General features: G+C 40.3%; 1 protein-coding gene across 1 annotated transcript in view; it reads right to left on the bottom strand.

Moving 5' to 3' along the window:
- Positions 1-26,531, bottom strand: part of LOC149195574 (uncharacterized) — a 142,598-nt gene extending 116,067 nt beyond the window's left edge. Inside the window, exon 1 of the mRNA XM_089405362.1 lies at positions 26,010-26,531. Within this exon, the coding sequence (XP_089261488.1) occupies positions 26,010-26,345 (336 nt within the window). The 5' untranslated portion in view covers positions 26,346-26,531. The remainder of the gene's footprint in view (positions 1-26,009) is intronic.
- Between the last annotated feature and the right edge of the window lie 359 nt (positions 26,532-26,890).

Below are 26,890 nucleotides of genomic sequence, written 5' to 3'. Positions count from 1 at the left end.
CCAGTATTTTATTTTCCGCGGTATTTTTATGGTGAAAATCACAGTTGTGATTTTATTCATTGTCTGTCGTAGCAAATAAACTGCATAATTAAATTTATAGTTAGAAGAATAATTTCCAGTTGCTGCAATAGATGAAATTTTCACATGGAGAGCATAAGTGATCAGCCGGGAAGCTCATAAACAGAGGAGAGAATTTCGCTATTCAGAGGGAGCAGTAGGCCAAAATTCTCAAAGGTTGTGCAGTGCTTAGACAAGCAGATCGAATTACTGGGCAAAAGTTCGGTTTTTCAGTGCAGGTTGGCAGAATATATAACAAAAACAAAAACAAAAAACAAAAAAATCGACTTGCTAGATTTAGTGATTCCAGTAGTGAGAGGGAGCAACAATAGCTCAAAGTTTCGCTGAGCAAAATTCTGGTTGGACATAGAGGGTCTTGCAGCAATTTTTCAATTGCAAAATCAACATCGGGTGGAAGAGGAATAGCACACAGAATTTTTATAACCATGGACAAAATTGACATTCAAGGGGCCTCATATTTGTCTTCCAAGTTGGAGGATGAATTTGCTTGCTTGTCAAGACCAACTTCACAAGGTGTCTGGTATATAGACAGTGGAGCGTCAACTCACATGACAGAGGTTAGAGAATATTTCTCTAGCTACAAGGAGGAGCAAATAGACTTCCAAATTACGATGGGGAACAAAACGAAGTGTACTCCAATAGGGAGAGGTACCATTGATTGTCAAAGGGATTCAGGAGAAAGCACCAGCGCTATAAATGTATTGCATGTGCCAAGAGTGGATATGAACCTGATTTCAATGTCCCAGTTACGGATAAGGGATATGATATCCATTTCGTAGGGAAGAAAGTGTTTGTCAAACACTCAAGCTAGAAGAAGGTAAGATAGATTGGAGTTTGAAGCAACAGACTATATAGGTTGCAGCTCAACTCTCCAATGGCACTAATAGGCAATGACAATAGTAGTGAGAAGGCACTGAAAGAGTTATGGCATAGGAGAATGGGACACCTACACCATGGAGCACTCAAGATGCTCAAGGAAACAGTAACATGGGTTCCAGAACTTGGGTCGGAACACGATGATGTGTGTCGAGGATGTGTACTTAGGAAGTATGCCAAGGCAGCATTCCCAAGAAATGACAGGAAAGTAGATGACATGTTAAGAATTATACATTCAAATATTTGTGGCCCGATGTCCACTAGAGCTCTCAGTGGTGTTGAATACTTTGTCACCTTTATTAATGACCATTCCAAGAAAACCTAGATCTATTTTTTGAAGACCAAGGATGAGGTCTTCGATCGTTTCAGAGAGTTTAAGGCTCTCGTAGAGAATACGATAGGAAATAAGATCAAGGTGCTTCACTCAAATAATGGTGGAGAGTATATTGATAAAGCCTTCACAATTTTTTGTGTGAAGGAAGGCATCAGAAGAGATTGGACATCTCCATATAATCCACAACAAAATGTGGTAGCGGAGCGGAAAAACATAACCATACTTGGGGCTGCAAAAACAATGTTATATGACCAAGATTTGCCCAAGTTTCTATGGGCAGAAGCATGTAACACGACAATGTATATCCATAATAGGACTCCTCATAGAGCATTGGGGAAGAAAATGCCTGAAGGGATCTTCACAAGGAAGAAGCCCGAAGTTAGTCACTTCAGAATCTTTAGCAACGTTGGTTATTGACACTTGCCAGATGATGAGCACACCAAATTGGATCACAATGCAAAGAAGGGGTTTATACAAATCTACATTCCCAGCAATAAGAAGATTGTAGTGAGATGGGACGTAAAGTTCATGGAAGATCAAGCTTTCAAGAGATCTCGTGAGATGCTTGCAGGTGATCAGAATCAGCCAGCAGAAGCTCCATAGGTCTAGCAGCAGGGGCAACAGTGGGAACATTAGCGGAATGATCATATGAATCCAGCATAGTAACCAATATTAGCATTTCCTCGGGAGTAGTGAATCCAGTGAGATCTCAAGAGACGGAGCAGCAGACGCAGGATGAAGAGGAGTTGGTTGAACCTCCCATTACTAGTGGTCGAGCTAGTAGAGAGGTTCATCTAACATTGAGAGATGCAGAGGAGTTTATTGGCGCTCCTAGGACAAACAAGAGAGAGCGTAAACAACCTGACAGATATCAAGCATTGGTAGCTCAAGTTGCAGAACCTTCCAGCTTTCGGGAAGTCACACAGCATCAGGTGTGGGTAGATGCCATGGTAGAAGAATACAGCTCTATCATGACAAAAGATGTTTGGGAGGTAGTGCCAAGGCTTGAAGACAGGTCAGTAGTAGGTTCTCGATGGATCTACCAGATCAAGTATGCTGTCGACGGTAGCGTGGAGAAGTATAAGGCTAGGTTCATGGAAAAGGGGTATGCACAAAAAGAAGGGATAGATTATGAGGAGACCTCTGACCCAGTTTTCAAATACACTTCTATTCGATCAATTATATCCCTAGCAACTTAGATGGGAAGCAGATTCACCATATGGACGTCAAGACAACATTCTTGAACAGGATGATAGAGGAAGAGGTGTACATTGAACAGTCAAAGCGCTTCGAGACTCATGGGAGGCACACTCATGTGCAGACTGAAGAAAGCTCTATACGAGCTCAAGCAAGCTCCCAGGGCATGGTATGGTCGGATCGACAGCTACTTGCAACAAATAGGATTTATCAAGAGTGATGCAGATCCCAACCTTTACTATTTGATGGTAGAGGGTGAGCCACTCATCCTAGTATAGTATGTGGATGATCTCTTCTTGACAGGATCATCAAAGCTCATAGAGGACTACAAGAGGAACTTGGAAAAAGAGTTTGATATGAAGGACTTGGGGTTGATGCATTAATTCCTAGGATTGGAAATGTGGCAAAAGAATGGGGAGATCTTCCTTGGGCAGGGAAGATACGATATAGATATTTTGAAGACGTTCAGAATGCAGAATTGTAGACCCATTTCTACACCCATGTTCACCAAGTGGAAGAAAATAGATGCATCAAATGACAAGGATGTCAACCCCACCTTGTATAGACAACTTATCGATTCTCTCATGTATCTGGTCAACACTAGGCCAGATATCTGCTTCGCAGTCAATACCCTCAATCAGTTTATGGTAGAACCGAAGACGGTACATTGGGCAGCAACGAGGCATATTTTGAGGTATGTGTGCGGCACAATCAAGTATGGGTTGAGATATACCCGAGGGGATGACGTCAGACTATGTGGGTTCACAAATGCAGATTGGGCAGGCAGTCCAGTGGACAAGAAGAGTACCTCTAGGTATTGCTTCAGTGTTGGATCAGGAATGGTTTCTTGGTGTAACAAGAAGCAAAAGTCAGTAGCACTGAGAACTACATAAGCAAAGCATATGGCAACAAGCATAGCTATGTGCGAAGCTATATGGCTTCGGAAGCTACTCGTGAGCTTGTTCAGGCAAAGGACGGAGGCAACAAGAGTCTACTGTGATAATTAGAGTTGCATCAAGCTCTCTGAGAATCCAGTGTTTATGACAAGTCGAAACACATAGATATCAGGTGTCATTTGATTAGAGATTGTGTGCAATGTGGAGCAGTCCAACAACAATATGTTCACACAGAAGATTGGGTTGCAGATATACTCATGAAAGCTCTAAGGACAGCTGAGTTCATCTATTGTAGAGAACAAATCGGTGTGGTGGAAAACCTATTTCAGTAGCAAGGACAAATTATTTTGGATGCTTCTCAGTTGCAGTAGTTGCAGTTCCAGCAGCAACCAATGCGAGGGAGTTGTAGTGCAAATGCGGAGTTGGCAGCAATATGGCAGTGTAAACAGCAGCACGGATGCAGCATCAGAGTTGTACAGTGGTTGGTGGGCAGCAGCGGCCAGACATCAGCAACGTGACAAAGGATTATACAAAGACAGAGTGTTGTGGCAGAGTATGCAGCACTAGAACACAGTCCTTGCTAAGAGGGAGTGTTAGTTTTTGTAGCATCGGATATGTTCTAGTCACGAAACTTGGTGGAGAGGCTAGAATACATGAGATCTCCATAACCCATAAATCGTTTCTAGAAATTCCACCTAGAGATGACTTAATTAGATTGTTAACCTATTTTTTAATGTTTCCTAAGTCTAAACTTAGGAAAACTAGTTAATTAATCAAAAATAATTAAGTCAATGTGAGAATTTTCTAGAAACTCACACAGATCGACAGAAGATTAATCTGGGCCCTTGATTAAGATCTAATCTTGGTCGTTGGTTCTCCAACAGAGGATTATAAGAAGAAGTTGATGGGTAGATGGAGAATGCACCAGCGCAGATACTCAGTGATCTAGGTAGTTAGATTTTTCCACTCAAGTGATTCAGCAGCAGAAATAGAGTCAAAGGTCGAGTTGCAGGTGGCAGAGGGGCAAAGTTGCAGATTTCCAAACGAGTCTCCAATTCTGGAAGAGTCAAAAGAGAAGGCCGAAAATATTCCTCAGGAGGCAGCACGAGGACTACGCAATGCCTCAAGGTAGACAATTCGATTCAGCCAAGAGGGGGGTCAATTGAGCTTCCAGAGGCCGAGAAAATTTCCATGAGTCTGGAAGAATCACTTGCAGTGGTAGCAACAGGCTATACGTCATATCAGACGCAATTTCTTGGCAATACAAGTGGGGCCTGCGCAGAAGGTTGACGCAGAGGGTTACAATGACAGTTCTAAGGCTTAGTTTGTTGCAGGATTGCTTGAGGAGGAAGGTAAATTTCCTCACATATTTTGGCCAGTATTTTTCTCACATAGAAACGCCAGTTCGACATCATTTTATTGTTTGTACTCAGAATATTTGTTGCTACATAAATAATAAAACCCTCAACTGTTGCACCGGTTTTCCCAAGTTGGGTTTTTCCAAGGACAATTGTCCAAAAATAACAGTGTCACAATTCTTGTGTGTGCTTGAATTTCTCAGTTTCTAATATTTTATTTTCTGCGGTATTTGGTGAAAATTGCAAATTGTGATTTTATTCATTGTTTGTCGTAGCAAATAAACTACATAATTAAATTTACAATTAGGAGAATAATTACATACAGCTTGAGTGGGCCTAAAGGTTAAGTGCATGTGTTTCCTCCTAAGAGGTCACAAGTTCAAAACCAAAGGGGGATAGAGTATGTATGCCTTCGTAAGCTTAGCAATTAATTTGCTACGCAAAGGTGGATCCCTTGTCCCACAAACAAGGGGGTCTCATACACCAATTTGGTGTCTAGCTTGGTCGTGACCTTAAAATTGGATAATAAAAATAATAATAATAATTTCCAGATGTTGCAATCGATGAAATTTTCACATTTTAGCCACTCCTAATTAGGGAGGAAACACCATTGTGACTCAAAGCCCTAATTTTGGAAGGGAATCCTTATTTGAAGTATTAAATAGCCCATTACATTCAAGCTTGGTTCGCTTAGATGCAATACGGATTATTGTCCCTAATGACTAATCTTTTCACTAGAATCCATGTTGTGATTATCAGGTGGTTCAGTAGCCCATGTCCAAGACACCTTACCCACAGGTACCCAAGTCATTAGAGGAGTATATTGGTACTCACAAGTGAAGCATTGAGAGCCTTTGGGCCTCCTAACAGCATTAGCACATTACACATGACCCTAGGCACCTCCTGCACCTAAACATTCTACCACTTTGCATTGGATTTAATGATTCTTCAGGATGACACACCAAGACCCAGCTTACCCTCGGGCTTGCCTTAGCACCATATGAGGGATGGCAGGTATTCAGGGCCCAGATGAGGATGGTCTCACCTTCAGAAACTTGGGAGGGTTGGTAGCGCCTGGAAAGCTCTCAACGTTGGAGCAAAGACGGACATTATGAGCAATTGGAGACCCATGGATATCCCTTTGCGGTGCTCCAATTAGAATTTGGGAACAAGGAGAGCCATTAAGGATGATTTGAGGGCCAACCCTCAAATCATGATTTTTACATGCTACTACATCACACTTGGCACCTTGTGGCACCAACGCATGGCATTTGGAGCATATTTTATGCATGACCTCAGCTTTAGAAGCCTGGTGGCTGACAATTGTGGGCTTATTTTACATTTATTGTCAAAAGCTAGTGGGTTTGGCTTGTAACCCAAGGGATACCTATGATTCAACTTGTTATTAGGGGCTTTTAGGCTAATATTAGACCTCACCCTCCTCATACAAATAGAGGAGAGGACTTTGTTTCTAATCATCATCACTTGGCCTAATTCAACCTCTCTTAGAGAATTTTGACCCTCTTGTATCTTTGGAGAGATGTGATCTATGGAGCACTTTGTCTGTTGGAGCTATATTCTTGTCTTCAGAGAAGTTGTCTTAGATCAATGAAAGGATTATACATACATGTTATCTTGTAAGTAAGCTTTATTGTTGATAAAAAATTTATTTTATGTCTAGCGTATGGAATGTATTGATGATCTAAGGTTTTTCTATTGCACCATTGTTATTGAAGATAAATTGTATAGAAGATAGATCTCATCATTGAATGCATTACTCGTGTATAATATGTGAATGACAATCCCTTTGAAGAACCTTTCAATTAGCTCTCCCAAGTGAATATTGATCCCTCACAAAGGTAATAATTAGGGTTTGTTGCTAGGGCATCAAAATATCCTTACTCCTTTGCAAGGATTAGAAAATCTTAAGCATCCATAGACTCCATCAACCCAACTGATTAGGCACTAGCCTTGTCTAGTTGGTGATCAAGTCAAATTTTATCCATAAATTCAATTTCGCTCTTCCTCTTTTCTCTTTTCAGCCCTCTCAAGGATAAGCAGCCTCATTTAGGGCTTGGTGTGAATTGGTCTACAAGAGAGATCTCTAGTCTTGGAAGGATTCAACAACAAGAGTGGAAATGGATGCCTCAAAATCAATCCTCTTAGTGGCCAATACATCCATTTTTCTCCATAATTTCTCTTGCCCTAGCTATTTTGCCCTAGGAGAAACCCTAGTTTGGTTAAGCTTCAACTTGAGGGCTTATTGAGGTTTTACTTACCATTATCTTGCTAGAATATATTGTTGGAAACCTTTTCTTGGTACCTTAACTTTGGGTCATTCCATTTTCCACGTTATTAATCAAACCCTAGGTCTAGCGTGCCCTAATTTGGTCTCTCTAAAGGAAGTGAATTACCTCTTCTTCATTGCTTGAGCCTTGTACCTAAGTTTTGTCATCCCTTAGAAGCATATTTGTGTCACCTTATACCTATAAGCCTAGAATATCTCTTAGGTGACCTATATACTGAGACTCCTCCCATTGGTGAAAATCTATAAAGAGCAGGTGATATTAGCTATCTTGACAGTGGGATACTATCTTATTGTTGCCACTTGGTCTAGTAATCACCTTGTAGGGTTCCCCTCTTCTAGATTGTGCAGCAGCATGCCTAATGTGCCAACTTTAGGAGTCAAAGGCAGAGAAGCACTGCATTTTCAAGTGTGCCTTCAAAAATGAGATTAGACGGCACCAACACTGCCTCTATAGGGACTTAGGAAGCTCCCTTTCTATTATCCTCCAATATTGTGATTAGAGATGCCTAGCCCTCTTCATCAAGGAGACACTGAACCACGGATCCAAGCTTTTGTATGCCCCTCCACACAGTGAGAATACTGGGAAGGTCACATCATATTTTTGTGTTGCCTCGGCAAATCAAGGCAGCAAGAGACAAGGAGATCTTCAAATTATTCCAAAATAGAGTGGTGAGACCTTGTGTCTCCCCTCAACCTCCTCCCTAGAAGATTGATTGATATCCTTGAGACTAGTTTGGAGGTGTTCAAATAGACCTCCAACCACACAATTATAGTGACCGACCCCAGACAGATCTAGAGCAAGGCACCTCATACCCGGTGGACTACCTACCAACTTCATCAATGTAGCCAAAGCCCTGTTTGGAGCTTCTTTCCTTCAATGTTGGATGGTAGGAGAGAAGGCTTGTCGCTCTTATTTGACCCCCACATCATCGTGCAATCAAATCCCAAAAAGGTGCACAATGATTCCAACAACAAGCCAATGCCCAGATTGCGCCCTTTGACATCGGTCATTAGGACCAACAAACTTTGAAATCATCCTCATTTCTCTCTCTTTCTTGATTAAGACCAACATATCCAATCACGAACTCTCACTTCGCTACACCTCTAACATTATTGTATATCTTTTGGGTTTTGTTTTTGTTAGACCTAGTGATTACATTAGCTAGACACTTATTTAGGCTGCAATTTTTCTCACTTCTTTATCTAACTTTCGACATTACATAAGAGTTGTGTTTGCACTCTCACATTATATCCACACTAGATGTCATCTTTTAGTCCCATTGAACTACTTTTATGGCCATTTGTTGGACATTAATAAAATTATCTTATCTTATTTCAATTGCTAGGCACTACCCTAAATATGTCTAGCTTTGTTATAGGAGCACACTTTTCTTCAATCTCCACTAGTGTTATAACCTTTTTTCCACTCAGCATAACACTCGTGCATATCAAAAGAGAGAGGGGTAAGGTAATAGGACAAATGGAAAAGAAGTAAATGGAAAAAAGTCATTTCACTCATCTACTTCTTTGCGTCATTTCACTCATCTACATTCTTTGCCATTAATATAAATTACGGTTTGTGGTTATCATGTCTCAAAGGACACTAAAGCATTAATTCATCTTAAATTAACACAAAATATAGACAAACTATTTACAAAAGTAAGGTTTTGTCCCCTAACATTAGAACTCCCCTCTAAAAATAGCATCTCTTCATTTCATGAATTAAGTTTGGAAGGGGTACAATCTACAACGGATACATAATAATTGGGCTCCTAGGACTTCAAGAAGACTTATGGCTATTGAGTTTGAGACTGTTGAAATCCAATTCTAAATGTAAGAACCATATTGCAATATACATGACTTACAATGCCCTAATTTTCAACTCTTAGGTTTCCCACTCTCTTTTAATTTCACACCATACAGACAAATTATTTATTGAATTAACGTGTTGACTCCTACCACTAGAACTTCCCTTTAAAAAAACATATTTTTATCTCATAAATCAACTCTGGAATGGGTTCAATCTACAGGCTAAACAAAAATTGAGTTCTTAGGGCTTCAAGAAGACTTCATGGTTATCTAATTTGATATCAAACCCTTGAAATCCTCTTCTAGATGTAACAGTCCTATTGGAATTTATATGACCTGCAACATCCTACTATTCAACTCCCAGGTTACTCACCCACTTTTTTTTGCAAGCAAAAAAGCCTTGTATATTCGTTCATTTCAAAAAGATTACAACACATAGCTTTTTGGCTTCCCAAAGGCTTGTTCAGAAGAATTTTCCAATAACGCTACAACAAGGTGTCATTTTTGCATTTCTTTCTATTTGCTCACCATCAAGGCCTCCAAAGCACTCTCTTCCTAAACACAATTAGAGAAAAAACATGAATACACATAATGAACAACAATAAACAACCCAAAGGCTCTCATCAACAGAGATATCAAATGGTAAATCCAAACCTTAGAAAAATAATTCATATATATTAAATAAGATTGTATTTGGATCTCTTACCTTTAAACATAGAACTCTTCCCTAATCTACCATCAAAGCTTGTCTAACCACCCACGGAATGTAGGAGTCCCGCGGAGAGACAGGTTCTATCTATAAGTGGGTCCTGAACATTAATATAACCTCATCTAGGGGAGTTACTCAGAGCCGGGGAGACATGCCACCACCAGCGGTGCCTCGGGATTCAGGCTCGGAGACCTGACTCTCTATGCAGTCGAGTGTGCTAACGCACCCTTTAGGGGGCTCTGCTTGCGCATCCTCGTTTTCGACCAGCTTCGAGTGATTTCGTCAAGCCTCTCCCTCTCCCTTATGGTCGAGTACCTAAAGGTCCTTATGGTCGAGCCTGCTTGCGCATCCTCGGGAACCGTAGCTACTGGCTATGATGGGATAACCTTACCGCTACGGGAAAGGGAGAACCCTTCGCTATGCTCTTTGAGGGGAAGAAATATAGGTAGGTGATGTGACCTGGGCTTCTTCTTAACAGTCGAGCCTGCTTACGCATCCTTAACAGTCGAGCCTGCTTACGCATCCTTAACAGTCGAGCACCTAAAGGTCCTTATGGTCGAGTACCTAAAGGTCCTTAACAGTCGAGCACCTAAAGGTCCTTGGGGTCGAGTACCTAAAGGTTCAATTTACTTATTGTGATGGACTAGGGAGCTATAGTGAAACTGAATGAACATGAAAGACTCTTGAAATCCTAGAAAAGTTGTTGAATTATCCCACAAGACCAAAGAGCACCCAAAAGCTCCATCATTCTTGGGTGACTCCACAAAAGAGACATAGCTATCACTACCACAAAATGAAGACTCTGGAACCACCAACAAACCAAGGGATGCATCAAGATCCTTATTGGGGACTAATGTTCCTCCAAGGATTAGATGGATTAGATCATGATTGTTGCCTAAAGAAGAAATGTCATTGCCCTCAAATGTGATATACAATCTCCAAATCACCTCTAGAGATTTTGTACCTAAGGTAGGTTTCAAAGAAAAGCAACAAACGCCAAAAATATCATATAGAACAAATATTCATTTGAATATTTTTTGGTGATAGAGGCATCACCCTTGGAAACTAGGAAGAAGTATGCCTTAGCTAATAATAATGTGTTAGACACGCATTGTCATTGATGTCAATATTGGCAATATTCAAGGAGTAGACAAAGCCACCAGAAGAGCAGATGGAGACGAGAGGAGCAGACAGAGCCAAAGAAGAGGAGCAAACGGAGGAGCCATATAGATAACATATATATATGCCAGAACAGAGCATATATATAGCAAACAGAGCCATGGGAAGCAACAAACAGAGATATTGAAGCCACAGAGGAAGCAGACACAGCTATCGGGAGCCAAACAGCCACAGATAACACTATCAGGAGCCATCGGAGGAGAAAACACATATATATGCATGCATTTAAACACTATCGAGAGTCCATAACACTATCAGCGGCAAAAACCATGCATATATGTGTTTAACACTATCGGAGGAGCAGTGGACGCGTTTAACAGCAAACAAACATGCGCCGTCAGATTTCCAGCGAAAAGATCCGACGGCTACCGGGTGATAAAGATGCACGGGAGATAGCGAGCGGGGATGGCGGTAAACGGTATTGTTCGCACCGCCTTTGGAGGGTGCGCGATAATCGTACTGAGCGAGCGATTACAATCACCGAGCGACGTGTGGCAGATGGGACAGGGCAAAAACCGCTTTATCGCGAGTTAACGCGCAGGCGGTTCGCAGGATCAAGAGGAGCGAACGTCGTCGGATCGCCTGATGAATGATCGGACGGCCAGGTTTAACTTCACGTGTTTTTTGACTGATGTGACAGGTAATCGTACGCGGACCCGATGCGGCAATGTGTTATGGTTGAATGCTATATCGCATCCGCTGTGTCGCTAGTCTCGAAGGGATGTTAAATCCGCCGATTGCGATAGAGGTATGGATCCGATGGACTTATCAAAAACAGTTTATATAATATCGCGTCCAGCAGGAGGATCGGCCATCGGCCATCGGCGATGCCATGGGCTCGATGTATAAAGGACCCCGGAAACCTTGATTGCCGATTGCGATATATGTAGCGGACCCGATACAGAATAGATGCGAGTAAAATAACTCTTGAAGTCCGCCCTTTAGCCTTTTCGCCTGTTTTTGCTCATATTTCCTGTGTATTTACATATTTGCCTTGCACGCGGTTTGAAGGGCCAAAATGCATATGATAATGGTTCCGATAGTTCAGAAGGCTAGAATCAAGCCGATTGCGATTGCGATAGGACGTGGCATGTCCGTTAAACGAAACAGTCTCGGTGGATGCCTGTTATCATTGAAAAAACGGGCCTGGATTACAGTTTTAACACACAGTGACCGTAAAGCCAAGAAGTTGAATGGAAAGCCAGCACAGAGGAAGCCACAGCGACCAAAGAGGGAAGTTGAAAGATCAAGCGAGTCAGAGGAAACGACAACGACCGAGGAGGAAGCCAAAGAGGTGGTGGAAAGCGGAAACGAATGGACAAAGGCATGAGAATGTATAAAACAGTAAAAACAAAGAACTGTTGGTGCTGTTATTGTGGTGAAGAACCAGAGGGTGAGGTAGTAGAAGCAGCAGAGGCAAAAGAGGCAGAAAAAGCAGCGGAGGCTGTAGAGGCAGCAGAAGCAGCAAAGGCAAGAGAGTAGGAGTGAGTGAACATCAACTGAATAGAGTGCAGCAGCATACTAGTGTATACCAAGATTGGGTTGGAGCCCAAGAGGTTGGAGCCTCAAAACTGAACAGGACTGAAGTCATTGGGGGTAGGTGCTCCTAAGTGCAGAACCACTGCAAAACAGAGTTGGTGCTCTGGAGGTTGGAGCCTCACTGAAGTCCAAGTTGGAGCTTGGCAACTATTCACAATCAGATTTATACTTATATTGTATTTATTTCATTGCATTGTCTTGAGTTTTAATAAAAGCATTAATTCCAGCTGTTGATCTCTGTGTTCTGTGTATACATATACATATCTATATATGCTTTTGGCAATCACTAGAACAATTAAAAAATAATAAGAAATACTGATTCACCCCCCTCTCAGTATTTCCAACAATTGGTATCAGAGCAGGCTTCTTCATACTAGCCTAACAGCTTGAAGAAGGATCTGCAGCCATGATGAGAAATCACGAAGCATCAGGAAGACCTCCTTTGTTCGATGGCACTAACTTTGGTTTCTAGAAGAAAAGAATGACCTACTACTTAATGTCCCTTGGACCTGAAGTCTGGCATTTTGTTCAAAATGAATACAAAACTACTTCCACTCTTCCAATAGACCAAGACGAGAGGAAAGCCTACATCGCAAATGCAAAGGCCATGAACTCCATCACAAGTGGAATCACTAATTCCGAGTTTACAAAGATCATGCACTGTACCTCTGCCAAAGAAATGTGGGAGAAGCTAGTTGGCTTGTACGATGGAGACTCAAAAGTCAAAAAGGCAAAACTTCAAACTCACAGAAGACAATTTGAAAGTTTGAGGATGGAAGATGAAGAAGATATTGCAGCATACCTCCTCCGAGTAGCCGAAGTGGTAAATTCCTTGAAAGGATTGGACGAAAAAGTGGAAGAAAGTACCATTGTTCAAAAGGTATTAAGGTCTCTTCCAGACAGATTTGACTCCAAAATAAGCGCTATAGAAGAAGCAAAGGATCTAGATACCCTCAAAATGGATGAACTCCATGGAATTCTCACTACCTATGAAATGAGGAAAGGTGGCCCAAGCTCCAAAGATGCAGCATTCAAGGCATCAAAGTCAAAGAAGGGGAAAGAAAGGAATCACTGTAGTGATGAGTCAGATGTGGAATCCGAATTGGCTCAATTTGTACGAAAGCTGAAGAGAGGATCTAAGCTTAAAGGCAAGTATCCTCTTATCTGTTTTAAATGTGGTAAAATAGGTCATTATGCAGCAAAATGTCCTCATAAACATGACAGTGATGATGAAGGAAATTCTAAAAGAATGGCACATAAAAAGAAAGGGTTCAATAAGAAAAACTTCTTCTCCAAGCAAGATGAGTCTGATGAGGATGAGTTTATGGTCATCAAAAAGAAATCAGATGAGGAAAGTGATCATGATGAAAGCCAAGAAGCATTATTCATGGCACTCGCAGATGATGATGACTCAGGGCTGGAAGGAAATGTAGATGAACTGTTAATAAGCGCCATTGAAGAAAATGAGAAATTACGGAACAAAATCATTTCTCTCAAAGTGGAAAACGAGGAAATAAGAAGGAGAGAAGATCTCTTGGAAGCAAAGCTTAAAGGAAAAGAAGAGACTTGTGAAAAACGTGAGGCCGAAATAGTGTCCCTGAGAAAGGAGTTGGAGCAAATTAAAAAGGGCTGTAAAAGCTCTCAAATACTTGAGACTATTCTGAAAAATCAAAAACCTCAACATGACAAGTCTGGAATAGGTTTCAAAGGAGAATCCTCAAGCACTAAGAATAATGCGAAAAGCTATGCCAATGCACTTTCCTGCAATCCAAAAGATGAAAAAGTATGTTATCAAAAGTGCATCCCAGATCCCAAGAATGAAGAGAGAATTACTCCAAAGAAGAATGTGGAATCGAATCATGGACACTACAACAAATACAAACCTGTACTCCACCAAGGGCCCACCGCAAATCCAAAGAACGAGGGAGGAGTAATTCCCAGGAAGGAAATCGACTCAAACCGTGGTTGCTTCAACAAGTACAAAACCATCTTTCTTGGACACTGCTTTCACTGTAAAAACTTCGGTCATCAAGCTAGACATTGTATGGTTCGCAGAAGTGAAAAGACAAAGCTAAAGGACCGAATAATCAACTCATATGCCCCCAAAAGGCAGGGACAAATCAAAACCTTCAATTCATTTGATCCCTTGACCAAATTTGATCTGATTTGCTCTTTCTGCTACAATAATGGACACTATGAACAAGACTGCCCACTCAAAGGAAGAAAGACGAGTAGCAAGAACTCCAGCATGGACAAATGCGGCCTGGCTCTATATGCTCAAAATAATGAAAACCAGTGGTTTGTAGATAGTGGGTGCTCCAGACACATGACAGGAGACAGAAGGAAGTTTGTCTCACTAAGTAAAAAGGAAGGGAATGTGTCCTTTGGAAGCGGATCAGGCAGAATTGCAGGAAAAGGAACAGTTACTTTGATCAATGGAAAAGGAAAAGCTCAAGATGCTCTGCTAGTTGACGGGCTCAAACACAACCTCCTGAGTGTCAGCCAAATCTGTGATCAAGGACATAAGGTCGTTTTCAGCACCAAAGACTGTGAAATAAGGAACTCTGCCTCAGGGAAACTTGTGGCAAAAGGGGTGAGAACACCAAACAACGTTTACATTATGAACAAGATTCAAGAAAATAAATGCTACTTGAGTCAAACAGATGAGAGTTGGTTGTGGCACAAGCGACTTGGACATACAAGCTTCGAAAATCTGATCAATATCAGCAAGATCAAAGTTGTACGAGACATCCCAAGGCTGTCCAAACCAAATCAAGCAGTGTGTGGTCCATGTCAACATGGAAAGCAGACCAGAACCAGCCACAAGACAAAGGAGCTCTATACATCGAAGCCCTTGGAGATCATCCATGCTGATGTGTGTGGGCCAACTAGAAATCAAGCACTCCAAGGAGAAAGGTACTTTGTGTTATTTGTTGATGATTATACTAGAATGATGTGGATATATTTCATAAAGTATAAATCTGAAACTTTTGAGTGTTTTAAGAATCTAAAAGCCCTTGTAGAAAATGAAAAAGATTCAAAAATTAAGTGCCTCAGAACAGACAGAGGAGGAGAATTCACATCAAACGAGTTTAGTGAGTTCTGTAATATTCATGGAATTAAAAGGGAATTCTCGGCTGCCAGAACACCTCAGCAAAATGGGGTAGTTGAAAGAAGAAATCGAACAGTCCAAGAAATGGCAAGAACTATGCTATTAGCAGTAGACTTACAACCTAAATTCTAGAGAGAAGCAGTAGGAACAGCTGTCTATACACTGAATCGAACTCAATTAAGACCAAATTGTGAAAAAACTCCTTATGAGCTATGGAAAGGAAGACCTGCTTCGGTGAAGTACTTCAAGATCTTTGGAAGCAAGTGCTTCATAAAAATAAATGATGGCTCACCCGGAAAGTTTGATTCTCGGGTTGATGAAGGGATATTTCTTGGATACTCTACACGGAGCAAGGCTTACAAGTGCTACAATTATCGACTGAAGAAAATAGTGGAAAGCATTGATGTAAAGGTTGATGAAGATCTTCCAGAAAGGGAAATTGAAGAACATGAAGATGACTCTCTCATTGAAGAAGAAGAACCTAAAGAAGAAGTAATAGATGAGGAAGAAGAAGAAGAAGAAGAGGAAAGAGAACCACCTAATACCCCTTCAAAGATGAAGTATGTCCAAAGACATCATTCAGAAGAGCAAATCATCGGTGATAGAGATGAAGGTGTGCAGACCCGAAGAAGGATATCAATCACACCCAAGAGAAAAGTCATTGCCCTCCTATCTATGATAGAACCAGAAACATTTGCAGAAGCAAGTAAGGATCCTCATTGGGTAAAAGCCATGAAAGAAGAATTGTCCCAAATTAAGAAGAACGAGACATGGGAGTTGGTACCTCGTCCAAAGGACAAAAACATAATAGGAACCAAATGGGTGTTCAAAAATAAAATGAATGAGGAAGGACAGGTTATCAGAAACAAGGCAAGACTTGTCTGCAAAGGCTATTCACAAATTGAAGGAATTGACTTTGAAGAGACATTTGCACCAGTGGCCCCTATGGAAGCTATCGAGATGTTCTTGCCATTTGCTTGTTCAAAAGGATTCAAAATCTATCAAGTGGACGTGAAATCATCATTTTTAAATGGGGAACTCAAGGAGGAAGTCTACATGGAGCAGCCAGAAGGTTTCGATCTAACAGCAGGAAAGGCTTTATATGGGTTAAAACAAGCTCCTAGAGCTTGGTATGCAAGACTGGATCACTATCTACAACAACAAGGCTTCAAAAAGGGAGTGGTTGGAAGCAATCTATACATAAAGACAGATCAAGGTAAGTTACTAGTTGCTCTTGTTTATGTCGATGATCTAATTTTTGCTAATAATAATGATGAAATGGGCCGTGAGTTTTCTCAAAACATGTCAAAAGAGTTTGAGATGTCAATGATAGGAGAGTTGTCCCACTTCCTTGGACTTCAAATATCTCAAACCAGAGCAGGATTGTGTTTATCTCAAACCAAATATCTAAAAGACATGCTCAAAAAATATGGAATGGAGGATTGTGCACCCATGAGCACACCTATGACCACAAACTGCAAACTGAGCAAAGATGATGACTCCCCTCTAGTAGATGCAACTCATTACAGGTCAATGATTGGAGCCCTTCTATACTTAACAGCTACACGACTAGACATAATGCAAGCAATAGGAATGGTGGGAAGATTTCAATCTGCTCCCAAACAATCCCATTTATTAGTTGTAAAAAGAATTCTCAGATATCTGAAGGGAACTTTTGACTTCGGTCTTTGGTACCCAAAGAACTCAACACTGACTGTAACTGCATACACCGACGCTGATTGGGCTGGAAGTATAGATGATCGGAAAAGTACTAGTGGAAATGCATTCTTCCTAGGAGACTGTTTGGTATCCTGGCTCAGCAAAAAACAGTCATCCATATCATTATCCACAGCCGAAGTCGAGTATATTGTTGCAGCAGAGTGTTGTGCTCAGATACTATGGATGAAGGAAGCTCTAAAATATCTCGACATATGTACAGATCAACCAATTACCGTTTATTGTGACAACATAAGTGTTATCAGTCTCAGCAAAAATCCAGTGATGCACTCAAGAACCAAACACATACCAATCAAGTATCATTTCCTCCGTGAGCAAGTAGCTGAACAAAACATCGTCCTAGAATATATCAGTACAAAGGAGCAGATAGTTGATATTTTCACAAAACCTCTTCCTCGAGAAGCATTCGAACATCTGCGTCAAAAGATGGGGGTTATTTCTTTATCATCACTCAAGTTCATTCATAAAGATGCAGCAGGACAGGGGAAGCAGTTTGACAGGGGGAGTCCGTATGCATTCCTTTGCCATTGATGTCAAAGGGGGAGAGAGCAGAAGAATATTGCCATCAATAACAAAGGGGGAGATTGTTGGACACGCATTGTCATTGATGTCAATATGGCAATATTCAAGGAGTAGACAGAGCCACCAGAGGAGTAGATGGAGACGAGAGGAGCAGACAGAGCCAAAGAAGAGGAGCAAACGGAGGAGCCATATATATAACATATATATATGCCAGAACAGAGCATATATATAGCAAACAGAGCCATGGGACGCAACAAACAGAGCTATTGGAGCCACAGAGGAAGCAGACACAGCTATCGAGAGCCATATAGCCACAGATAACACTATCGGGAGCCATCAGAGGAGAAAACACATATATATGCATGCATTTAAACACTATCGGGAGTCCATAACACTATCGGCGGCAAAAACCATGCATATATGTGTTTAACACTATCGGAGGAGTAGTGGACGCGTTTAACAGCAAACAAACATGCGCCGTCAGATTTCCAGCGAAAAGATCCGATGGCTACTGGGCGATAAAGATGCACGGGAGATAGCGAGCGGGGACGGCGGTAAACGGTATTGTTCGCACCGCCTTTGGAGGGTGCGCGGTAATCGTACGCGGGTGAGCGATCACAATCACTGGGCGATGCGTGGCAGATGGGACAGGGCAAAAACCGCTTTATCGCGAGTTAACGCGCGGGCGGTTCGCGGGGTCAAGAGGAGCGAACATCGTCGGATCGCCTAATGAATGATCGAACGGCCAAGTTTAACTTCACGTGTTTTTTCACTGATGTGACAGGTAATCGTACGCGGACACGATGTGGCAATGTGTTATGGTTGAATGCTATATCGCAACCGTTGTGTCGCTAGTCTCGAAGGGATGTTAAATCCGTCGATTGCGATGCAGGTATGGATCCGATGGACTTATCAAAAATAGTTTATATAATATCGCATCCAGCAGGAGGAACGGCCATTGGCCATGGGCTCGATGTATAAAGGACCCCGGAAACCTTGATTGCCGATTGCGATATATGTAGCAGACCCGATACGAAATAGATGCCAGTAAAATAACTCTTGAAGTCCGCCCTTTAGTCTTTTCGCCTGTTTTTGCTCATATTTCCTGTGTATTTACATATTTGCCTTGTGTGCGGTTTGAAGGGCCAAAATGCATATGATAATGGTTCCGATAGTTAAGAAGGCTAGAATCAAGTCGATTGTAATTGCGATAGGACGTGGCATGTCCGTTAAACGAAACAGTCTCGGTGGATGCCTGTTATCATTGAAAAAAAGGGCATGGATTACAGTTTTAACACACAGTGACCGTAAAGCCAAGAAGTTGAATGGAAAGCCAGCACAGAGGAAGCCACAGTGACCAAAGAGGGAAGCTGAAAGATCAAGCGAGTCAGAGGAAACGACAGCGACTGAGGAGGAAGCCAAAGAGGCGGTGGAAAGCGGAAACGAATGGACAAAGGCATGAGAATGTATAAAACAGTAAAAACAAAGAATTGTTGGTGTTGTTATTGTGGTGAAGAACCAAAGGGTGAGGTAGTAGAAGCAGCAAAGGCAAAAGAGGCAGAAAAAGCAGCAGAGGCTATAGAGGCAGCAGAAGTAGCAGAGGCAGGAGAGTAGGAGTGAGTGAACATCAGCTGAATAGAGTGCAGCAGCATACTAGTGTATACCAAGATTGGGTTGGAGCCCAAGAGGTTGGAGCCTCAGAAATGAACAGGACTGGAGTCATTGGGGGTAGGTGCTCCTAAGTGCAGAACCACTACAAAATAGAGTTGGTGCTCTGGAGGTTGGAGCCTCACTGAAGTCCAAGTTGGAGCTTGGCAACTATTCACAATCAAATTTATACTTATACTGTATTTATTTCATTGCATTGTCTTGAGTTTTAATAAAAGCATTAATTTCAGTTGTTGATCTTTGTATTCTGTGTATACATATACAAATCTATATATGCTTTTGGCAATCACTAGAACAATTAAAAAAATAATAAGAAATACTGATTCACCCCCCCCCTTTAGTGTTTCCAACATAATGGACTTCTTAGGACTGCAAAAGACACTCAACCTACATCTACATTCTTGAAATGCCCCAATGAAACCCCACTAGCCTAATCAGCTTTCGATTCCTATGTTTTCCAATCTAGATTAGCAACTACGCCATTATCCTACAAAAACACCTCACCTTTAACCAATATCACAACCTAAGATTAAACTCCATGAGAGAATCAACCTTGTCAATAGGTCAAAGCAAGGTGTTGCTTCGCTTTCCTCTCCACCACTTGGTAGCCTCCCATTGAAGCAAACAATCCTTGAAAATATGAACAACTTGGTGGTAAAAACAACAACCAAACAAAACTCCTTCATGAACTAACATCTACTCCCATTCGACTCCATATTCCAAATTAATTGAGGCTGGAAGCCCTCCACTAACATCCATCAATACCAACAACCTCAAAACTCCTTTCATTTTTAGGGTTTTTTGGGCCAAATATTAAAATGTACTCAAGCCCCCTCCCCCACACTAACTAAATAACCTTTGAGATCTGGAAATGCAAAGAGAGGCCAAATGCATGAACACACAAGAGAATACGAGAATTCACACGTGTGAATCAAAATTCTCACCCGACGGCGACAAAACCAAACATGATCCCTCAAAGAACTAGAGACCTCCAAATAAGACCAATTTTTTGTTTAAAGAGGGCACAAAAATGAAAGAGAAAAAACCCTAAATTTAAGGGAGATACATAGATCTTATGCCTAATTAGACAGAACCAAGCCTATCCAAGGGATTAATTTTGGAAGTGGTAGATTTTTTCCTAAGAAAGTAACTAGCCAGTAATCAATTCCTCAATTTTGAAACACTCTCAACAATCCTCTCCTTTGGGAACAAAATCTTATCGTTGCCCATACAAACTTGAATACATATCTTCCACCTCTTCTAGAAAGCAATATTTTAAAAGTTAGAATTGACCAAGGGTCATATCAGACTTTGATCAAAATCAGTGGACAACTTGATTTACAAATCAATTTGCTAAAAAATACATTAAAAATAAGAATTCTAATTTAAAAAATAATAATAATATTTATGTACATCAATATAAATATCAAATTCAAACCATTAGAGACCAAATGTTTAAAGTTTATTCATGTATAAACCATGTAATGCTAAATATAACAAAATGGCACCAACCACAATAAATATCTGAAAACAAAATACATATATGAGGATCTAAATGGCCTTTAGAGTCCAAAAAATAACATGCTACAAGCTAATATATATCAATGATCAACAAAGTTAATCATCAAACTCATCAACATTGTTGGGAATAGGGGTCCTCGTCATTAAATACAAGATCATCCTCTGGCTCGAACTCGAGAGACTCGAAGACATCTACAGTACTAGTAGTAGTGCAGCTAGTGCATCCCATGCTTGGTGCTACTAGTGGATCATCATCCAAACCCATCCACTCATTGTATAACAATGTTTAAAGGGCTCGGGGCTAGGGCAAGAATTTAGGGATTTTATGCTTTATTATTGCTTTAGTGTTTTATTTTTTTGTCACAGACAAGCCCAAGCCAATTTATAGTAGCAACAGATGAACTAAATAGTTTGACCATTTCCATACCGAATTAGACAATTCGGTATGGAACCAACCACCAAACCATTCAAAATTTGTTTCCTTGCCTTTTAGGGTCAACCCGACCATATTGGCCAATTCATTAGGTTTTTAAAACACTGCTAAGAAGGGAAAGCAAGGACAAGAAAGAATTTTTCTCTACCTCACTAAATTCTTTTGTGAAAGAGTTTTTCAAAATCTTATGCCTTCCTTGCCTCCACACCTCCATCTCACTAAATTCTTTTGTGAAAAAACAATCTCCCCAAACCGTAAGCTACCTCTACCATCCCTCACACTCCTATATACTCCCCCTTCCCACTTGATTTTCACCCTCTTTACTTTCACCGATGAGTATTTTTTATTTTTTCAAGGCCTTTCATTAGCACTCGAAATGGTCATAAAGGTGTTCTCAACAACTAGGCCTTATTTTAGTACTCTCCTACAAGGAAACCAAACTTCTCTTTTCAAAGTCACTCACAAGTATGAATGGGCCAAGTTGATGTTATTAAAATTTAAGAATAATAAATGTTGCCAAGAGATTTACCAAGCTAGAGAAGAGAGGGAGCTCTAAAGTTTAACCCATATGAATGTTGGAATTCCCTAAGAATGTGTTAATTTTGGACAAAAGGATTGTTCAACATTCAATGTGTTATTGCACTTGATGACAACTCAAGGTTTTCAATGTTGGCAATCGAAATCTCAGCACTGGGTAATGAATGTATCCTCTAAAAAAATATACTTGGTCACTCTTTTATGATTTGTGCGTTACCCATGTCATGTTGCACACCAAAACCTAAAGAGTAAAAATTTCAGGTGGTGGAGAAATCTAAATCAAAACCCATCATTTAATGGTTTAGAGTAATCCAATTCAAAACGCTTTTGTATTGGGTTTATGGGGAATGTTGATCAAAACCCCCATGAATAGATTCAAGGAGATCAACAATTTCAGGGCTTTATTGGATCTCTTAATAGGTTATTGGAGGAGAAAGGAGCCAACAGGTGCCTCTCAAAGAGGGAGTAGATCCTTACTCCCTCTCAACTAGGGAGACACAACCATAAGCTTCATCATGTCTCATTTACCAACTACTTATTCTTCTATGGAGATCTTTAGCAGCAACTACTAGGGTTCCTATCTCGCAACACATCATATCATACCTGAGCTTCGACCTTCCTAGATGTTATGGAGCCAAACTCTTTCTCAATCTATCTTGACAGGGTTCTTTCCATCAACCATCATTTATAGTATTTTTGTCATCAAAAAATATCTTGTCAACCCAATCAATGTAGAGCTAATCATAGCTCCCTTTGTACATCCGGGAAAGTGAACTACTTCATCATCAAATCCAACATGACCAACAGGTTATCTCGTGACTTGCTACCTTTTTTGCCTTTGCCATATAATCTTCTAAGCCAATACCAGTGTTGTCCACTCAATCCATTTGCTCTTTGAATTGAGCTTAAACCAAACAATTGTAAATTCAACTATTATCTTTTCATTCTATATTTTTGCAATAGATTCTTTCAGGTAGCCAAATCATACCTCAAACATATCATCAATATCAGAGTCACCAGATCATGATTGCCTCTTTGTGAAGATATCAAATCATGTTGTTTGCTCCCTCTGAGATCAACGTCCCTTCGCATGGTTTATTTTCATATCGTTCTTAGAGTTCTTCAAGTTCTTCAGCGTTCGATCAATAAACAATGTGTTCCTGAACCAATCAACAAGCTTCAATGTCATATCCATCGAAGTCTTTATAGCTCCCCCTAAAGTTGTCATCACTATCTTTCTTATGTTCTTCAAGAGACAATATCGGATGTTGATCATTATCACAATGTGTCTTGTTCATCTATCACACCTCTATATATCGAATAACCATATGGAAGAGTCCTAACTTTTCCAATCTAATCAAAGCATACCAAGCTCATGTTACCAAGTATTTTTGCATCCAACTCTTCCTACAATACTTTCTAAAGACATGAATCTAACTTTTAATGAAGAGCCATTTTCTAAATATATGCATACCTCTTCCTTTCATATAGACATCTAGTTGAGTTCCTTCTAAACGAACTACTTCCTTCCTTGAAGATAATGTCTATGATGAGACTCCTTTCTCAAGATGAGAAATGCTTCAATTATACCTTCATGTTGCAACTCGACTATCTTCATACCTGCAAGCTTCTTCAATGCTTGTTTCCATAATATTCTAGTAGAAATATACTCTTGTCATGTCACAATGATTCTTCCATATATTGAAGAACCTTCTCATAATAATGGTTTTGTTACTATTAGGGATCCTTGTGATCCTTTCTTGCTAAAAGATTGTTTCTATAGTAACATGATGTCGAGTAGTAATTGCATAAATTGTGGAGTGCTACATGGTCCAAATCCTTCTATCCATGCTTTGCTAGATGATTACTACCAATGAGGCGCAACTGATCGTGTAGACTCTAATCCTTCCAATGCTATATGCTTCTTTCCATGATACCATAATTTGCAAAATCCAAGACTCTTCAACAAATGTAATTGCATACGCTACTCTAACTGCCATCTTCTAATAAAAGGGAAAAGGAACTGCAAGTAAACCTGATAGTAGTGGAGTTCTTCAATAATAGAGATCCCTAGGAACTTCATTCTTCGACTTCTTTTCAGGTTCTTCATTTTCTTCAGCTATGAGAGCTCCACGCCTTTCCTTCCTCTTATTGTTCTCCCTGCTTTGAGGATCCTTGGGACAATCTCTTTTAAAATGTCCATATACATTGCATCCAAAGCATTATGCTTTGGACATATCTCGTCTTCCTCAAGGTTGATTGTTGTTATTGTTGCTCTCTCGACAAGATTCAAACCTTCCAAATTTTCCATTATTCCTTCTTTTAGAAACCAAAGATAGCATTAAAAATGGAAAAGTCTCAGCCTACCTTCTAATATAATCCACATTTCACTTTGTGCTTCAATAATGACACGTCATTGATAGACTTCAAGCACTAACTCTTATTGAGAGTCATATATTGACTCTTCCATCATCATTGCAAATTCCCATCGTATCGTTGCACTTCTTTTTATCATACTTAAGCACCAACTCGATCTCAATCTCTATTTATTTGCTTCTTGGCTTCCATTGAGGACTCAAATTGATCTCTTACATTTGGTAGAGGGAGAGGAATTTTTCACCTTGCCAATGCCTACTTTAAAAATCAAACCACCATTCTCTATGAATTTGAATCTCGAGTCTCCCAAGATACAATCCTTTCAATTTTATCATTTATGTTCAACAAGAGATCAACTCCCCTCCTTGATTGATTATTCTCCAACTTATTCCAATCCCTTAAATTATGACACTGCCTAGTTTCATAAATCTCTTTAAGCATTCCACTTCAACTAGGAAATCTACATCCTACCACCTATCTTTTAGGGTTTCATTGTCAACAATGGGTTTCTTCAGACATGGGAATTAGAGATACCAAAAGCCACTTCGTTTATATTCATGTATGAATTCAATAAAAAGGAATTCAGAAAATTTGATTGCCTGTAAATAAAAATGATATCCTTTGCCATAAGTTTCGCATGGATAAATAAGAGACAAGTACTCAGTCAAACTTACTTCGGAAGCATTAGTGAATTCTCGATGAAACGTCCCATGGCAGCAGCAGTGAGATCTAACTCGAACTTCCCAGGACAGAAGCATCACAGCAGTGAAATTTCATGGCGGCAGCTAGGGATTTCCTATTATTTGCATGATGCAATTACTGACTTAGCGTATCGGTGAAATAATATTTATTTCGTTTTGAAGATGAATTATATTATTAAAAGGCATACATTTATTCAATTCGACAAATATGGTGACTAAGGTGATGCCCTATCCAAACAGATCAACTCCCCTGTATTAAACCTGGAAACTATGCTTTGTTGTTAGTTGTATTCTATAATCCTTGTACACTACTAACACCAATTGTCTCCACTGTATACCCAACCTCTTCAACGACATGCTACAGGGCTCTTCTTGAATAACCCATCAAATATGAGGATATGGCAATCCGTTTGTAATGACCTCTGCTTCCATTAGAAGCTCCTGAGATCTGCCCACTTTCCTTCGACGCCAACTCCTCAGACAAGTTATATTTGGCGTATAGAAAAGCAATTTCCTCTACAGACTTTTGTCCAATTTGGGAGCGGCAACTAACATTATACCTGTAGAAAAACACATTCTCAAATAATATGCCCTTTCTGCGCAATAAAATCAGCTTCTATCAAAGCAATCACAAATATCCTACTCAAACAAGGAATTCCTCCTGTTCGAAACTCCTCTGATGACATAAAGTCATCTATATTACGGTGATGACCAGCTTTATACCTGTAGAACAACGAATTCTTCAGTATGCCAAACTATCCCGCACAATAAACTCAGTTGTTGCCATAATAACCTTAATTATATGCAACAAATTCCTCCAGTACGAAACTTCTCGAATGACACAAACATAGAATCATCTACATCTAAAGCAGAGGACATTATTATAGCCATAAAGCAGCAATTTCTGAAACATGTAAACTTTTACCTCACGATAAATTCAATTGTTATGATAATAATCTAAAATACCCTCTCTTAAATAAATCGCTCGAATTCGAACTCAAATGACAAAAATATTAAATCAATGTCTATTACATCTCCTCCACCCCACCCCAAAAAAAAAAACAAAATGACACTGCCAGGGTTTTTTAAGGGTGAAATTTTCAATCAAAAGACCAAAACCTGAGAAGAAGAAATGCAGAGACCCTTAACACGAGGAAAGCACTCCGGTCTGCAAGCCCCGATTCGAAACCCCGAATTTTCGAGAGCAAATCGCGGCCCCCGCGCCTTACAGCTCGGCTCCGGCGGAGGATTCAATGAGAAACCCTTGGGCAGAGAAGGAGGATTGTTGAGGATGTATAACAATGGTGGCACGGATATCCAGAGAACAAACAAAGGTACCGCCAATGATCTCATCAGGCAACACTTCGCGCCCCGCTGCATCTTCAGCATCCTCTTCCTGCACCTCATCACAGCTGCTCTCTGCTCCTTCCGATGGAAAACCGCACACCCGGGCATCAAATCTGGACAACGTTCAAATGACTTTCTTGCACGGCTTCTTCTTGCAGAGCTTTACGCGGTCTGGGATCGGTATTTACTGTGCATATATTCTTTTGTGTCGGCACACAAACCATTCATCTATGTACAGCGAGACCGACCCAGTCATACATGTACAGCGAAACCGACCCAGAATTTCGACATGTCTTGTACTTTATATTTATACACCCAAGAGGAACCGAGCTCAATTCCATCACATGTTCTTAACTAACAATAACAACAATATTGTTAACTTCTTCATTGTGGGGTGTTAAAATTATTAGGCTGAATTGTGTAATTTGCATAATTTAGATCATAGTAAAAAAAATATTTCAAATAAATGGATTCTAAATACTAAAGGCAATAAAATAATTACATCAATTTTTAAGTGTGTTTCAAAGGGAAATGTGAGAGTGTCTTATATGAATACCATGTAGGATTAAATTTGATTATATATCTATTTTCATTATTTAATAATCAATTTGAACGTCATTGACAAGGTTACCTAATTTTTCAAACCATTAATT

This window comes from Pinus tabuliformis, chromosome 2_2 (assembly GCF_031772625.1).
Source record: "Pinus tabuliformis cultivar Carrire ecotype Pingquan chromosome 2_2, CPIR1, whole genome shotgun sequence".
Taxonomy (NCBI): Eukaryota; Viridiplantae; Streptophyta; class Pinopsida; order Pinales; family Pinaceae; genus Pinus; species Pinus tabuliformis.
This window is presented reverse-complemented; position numbering and strand designations above follow the sequence as displayed.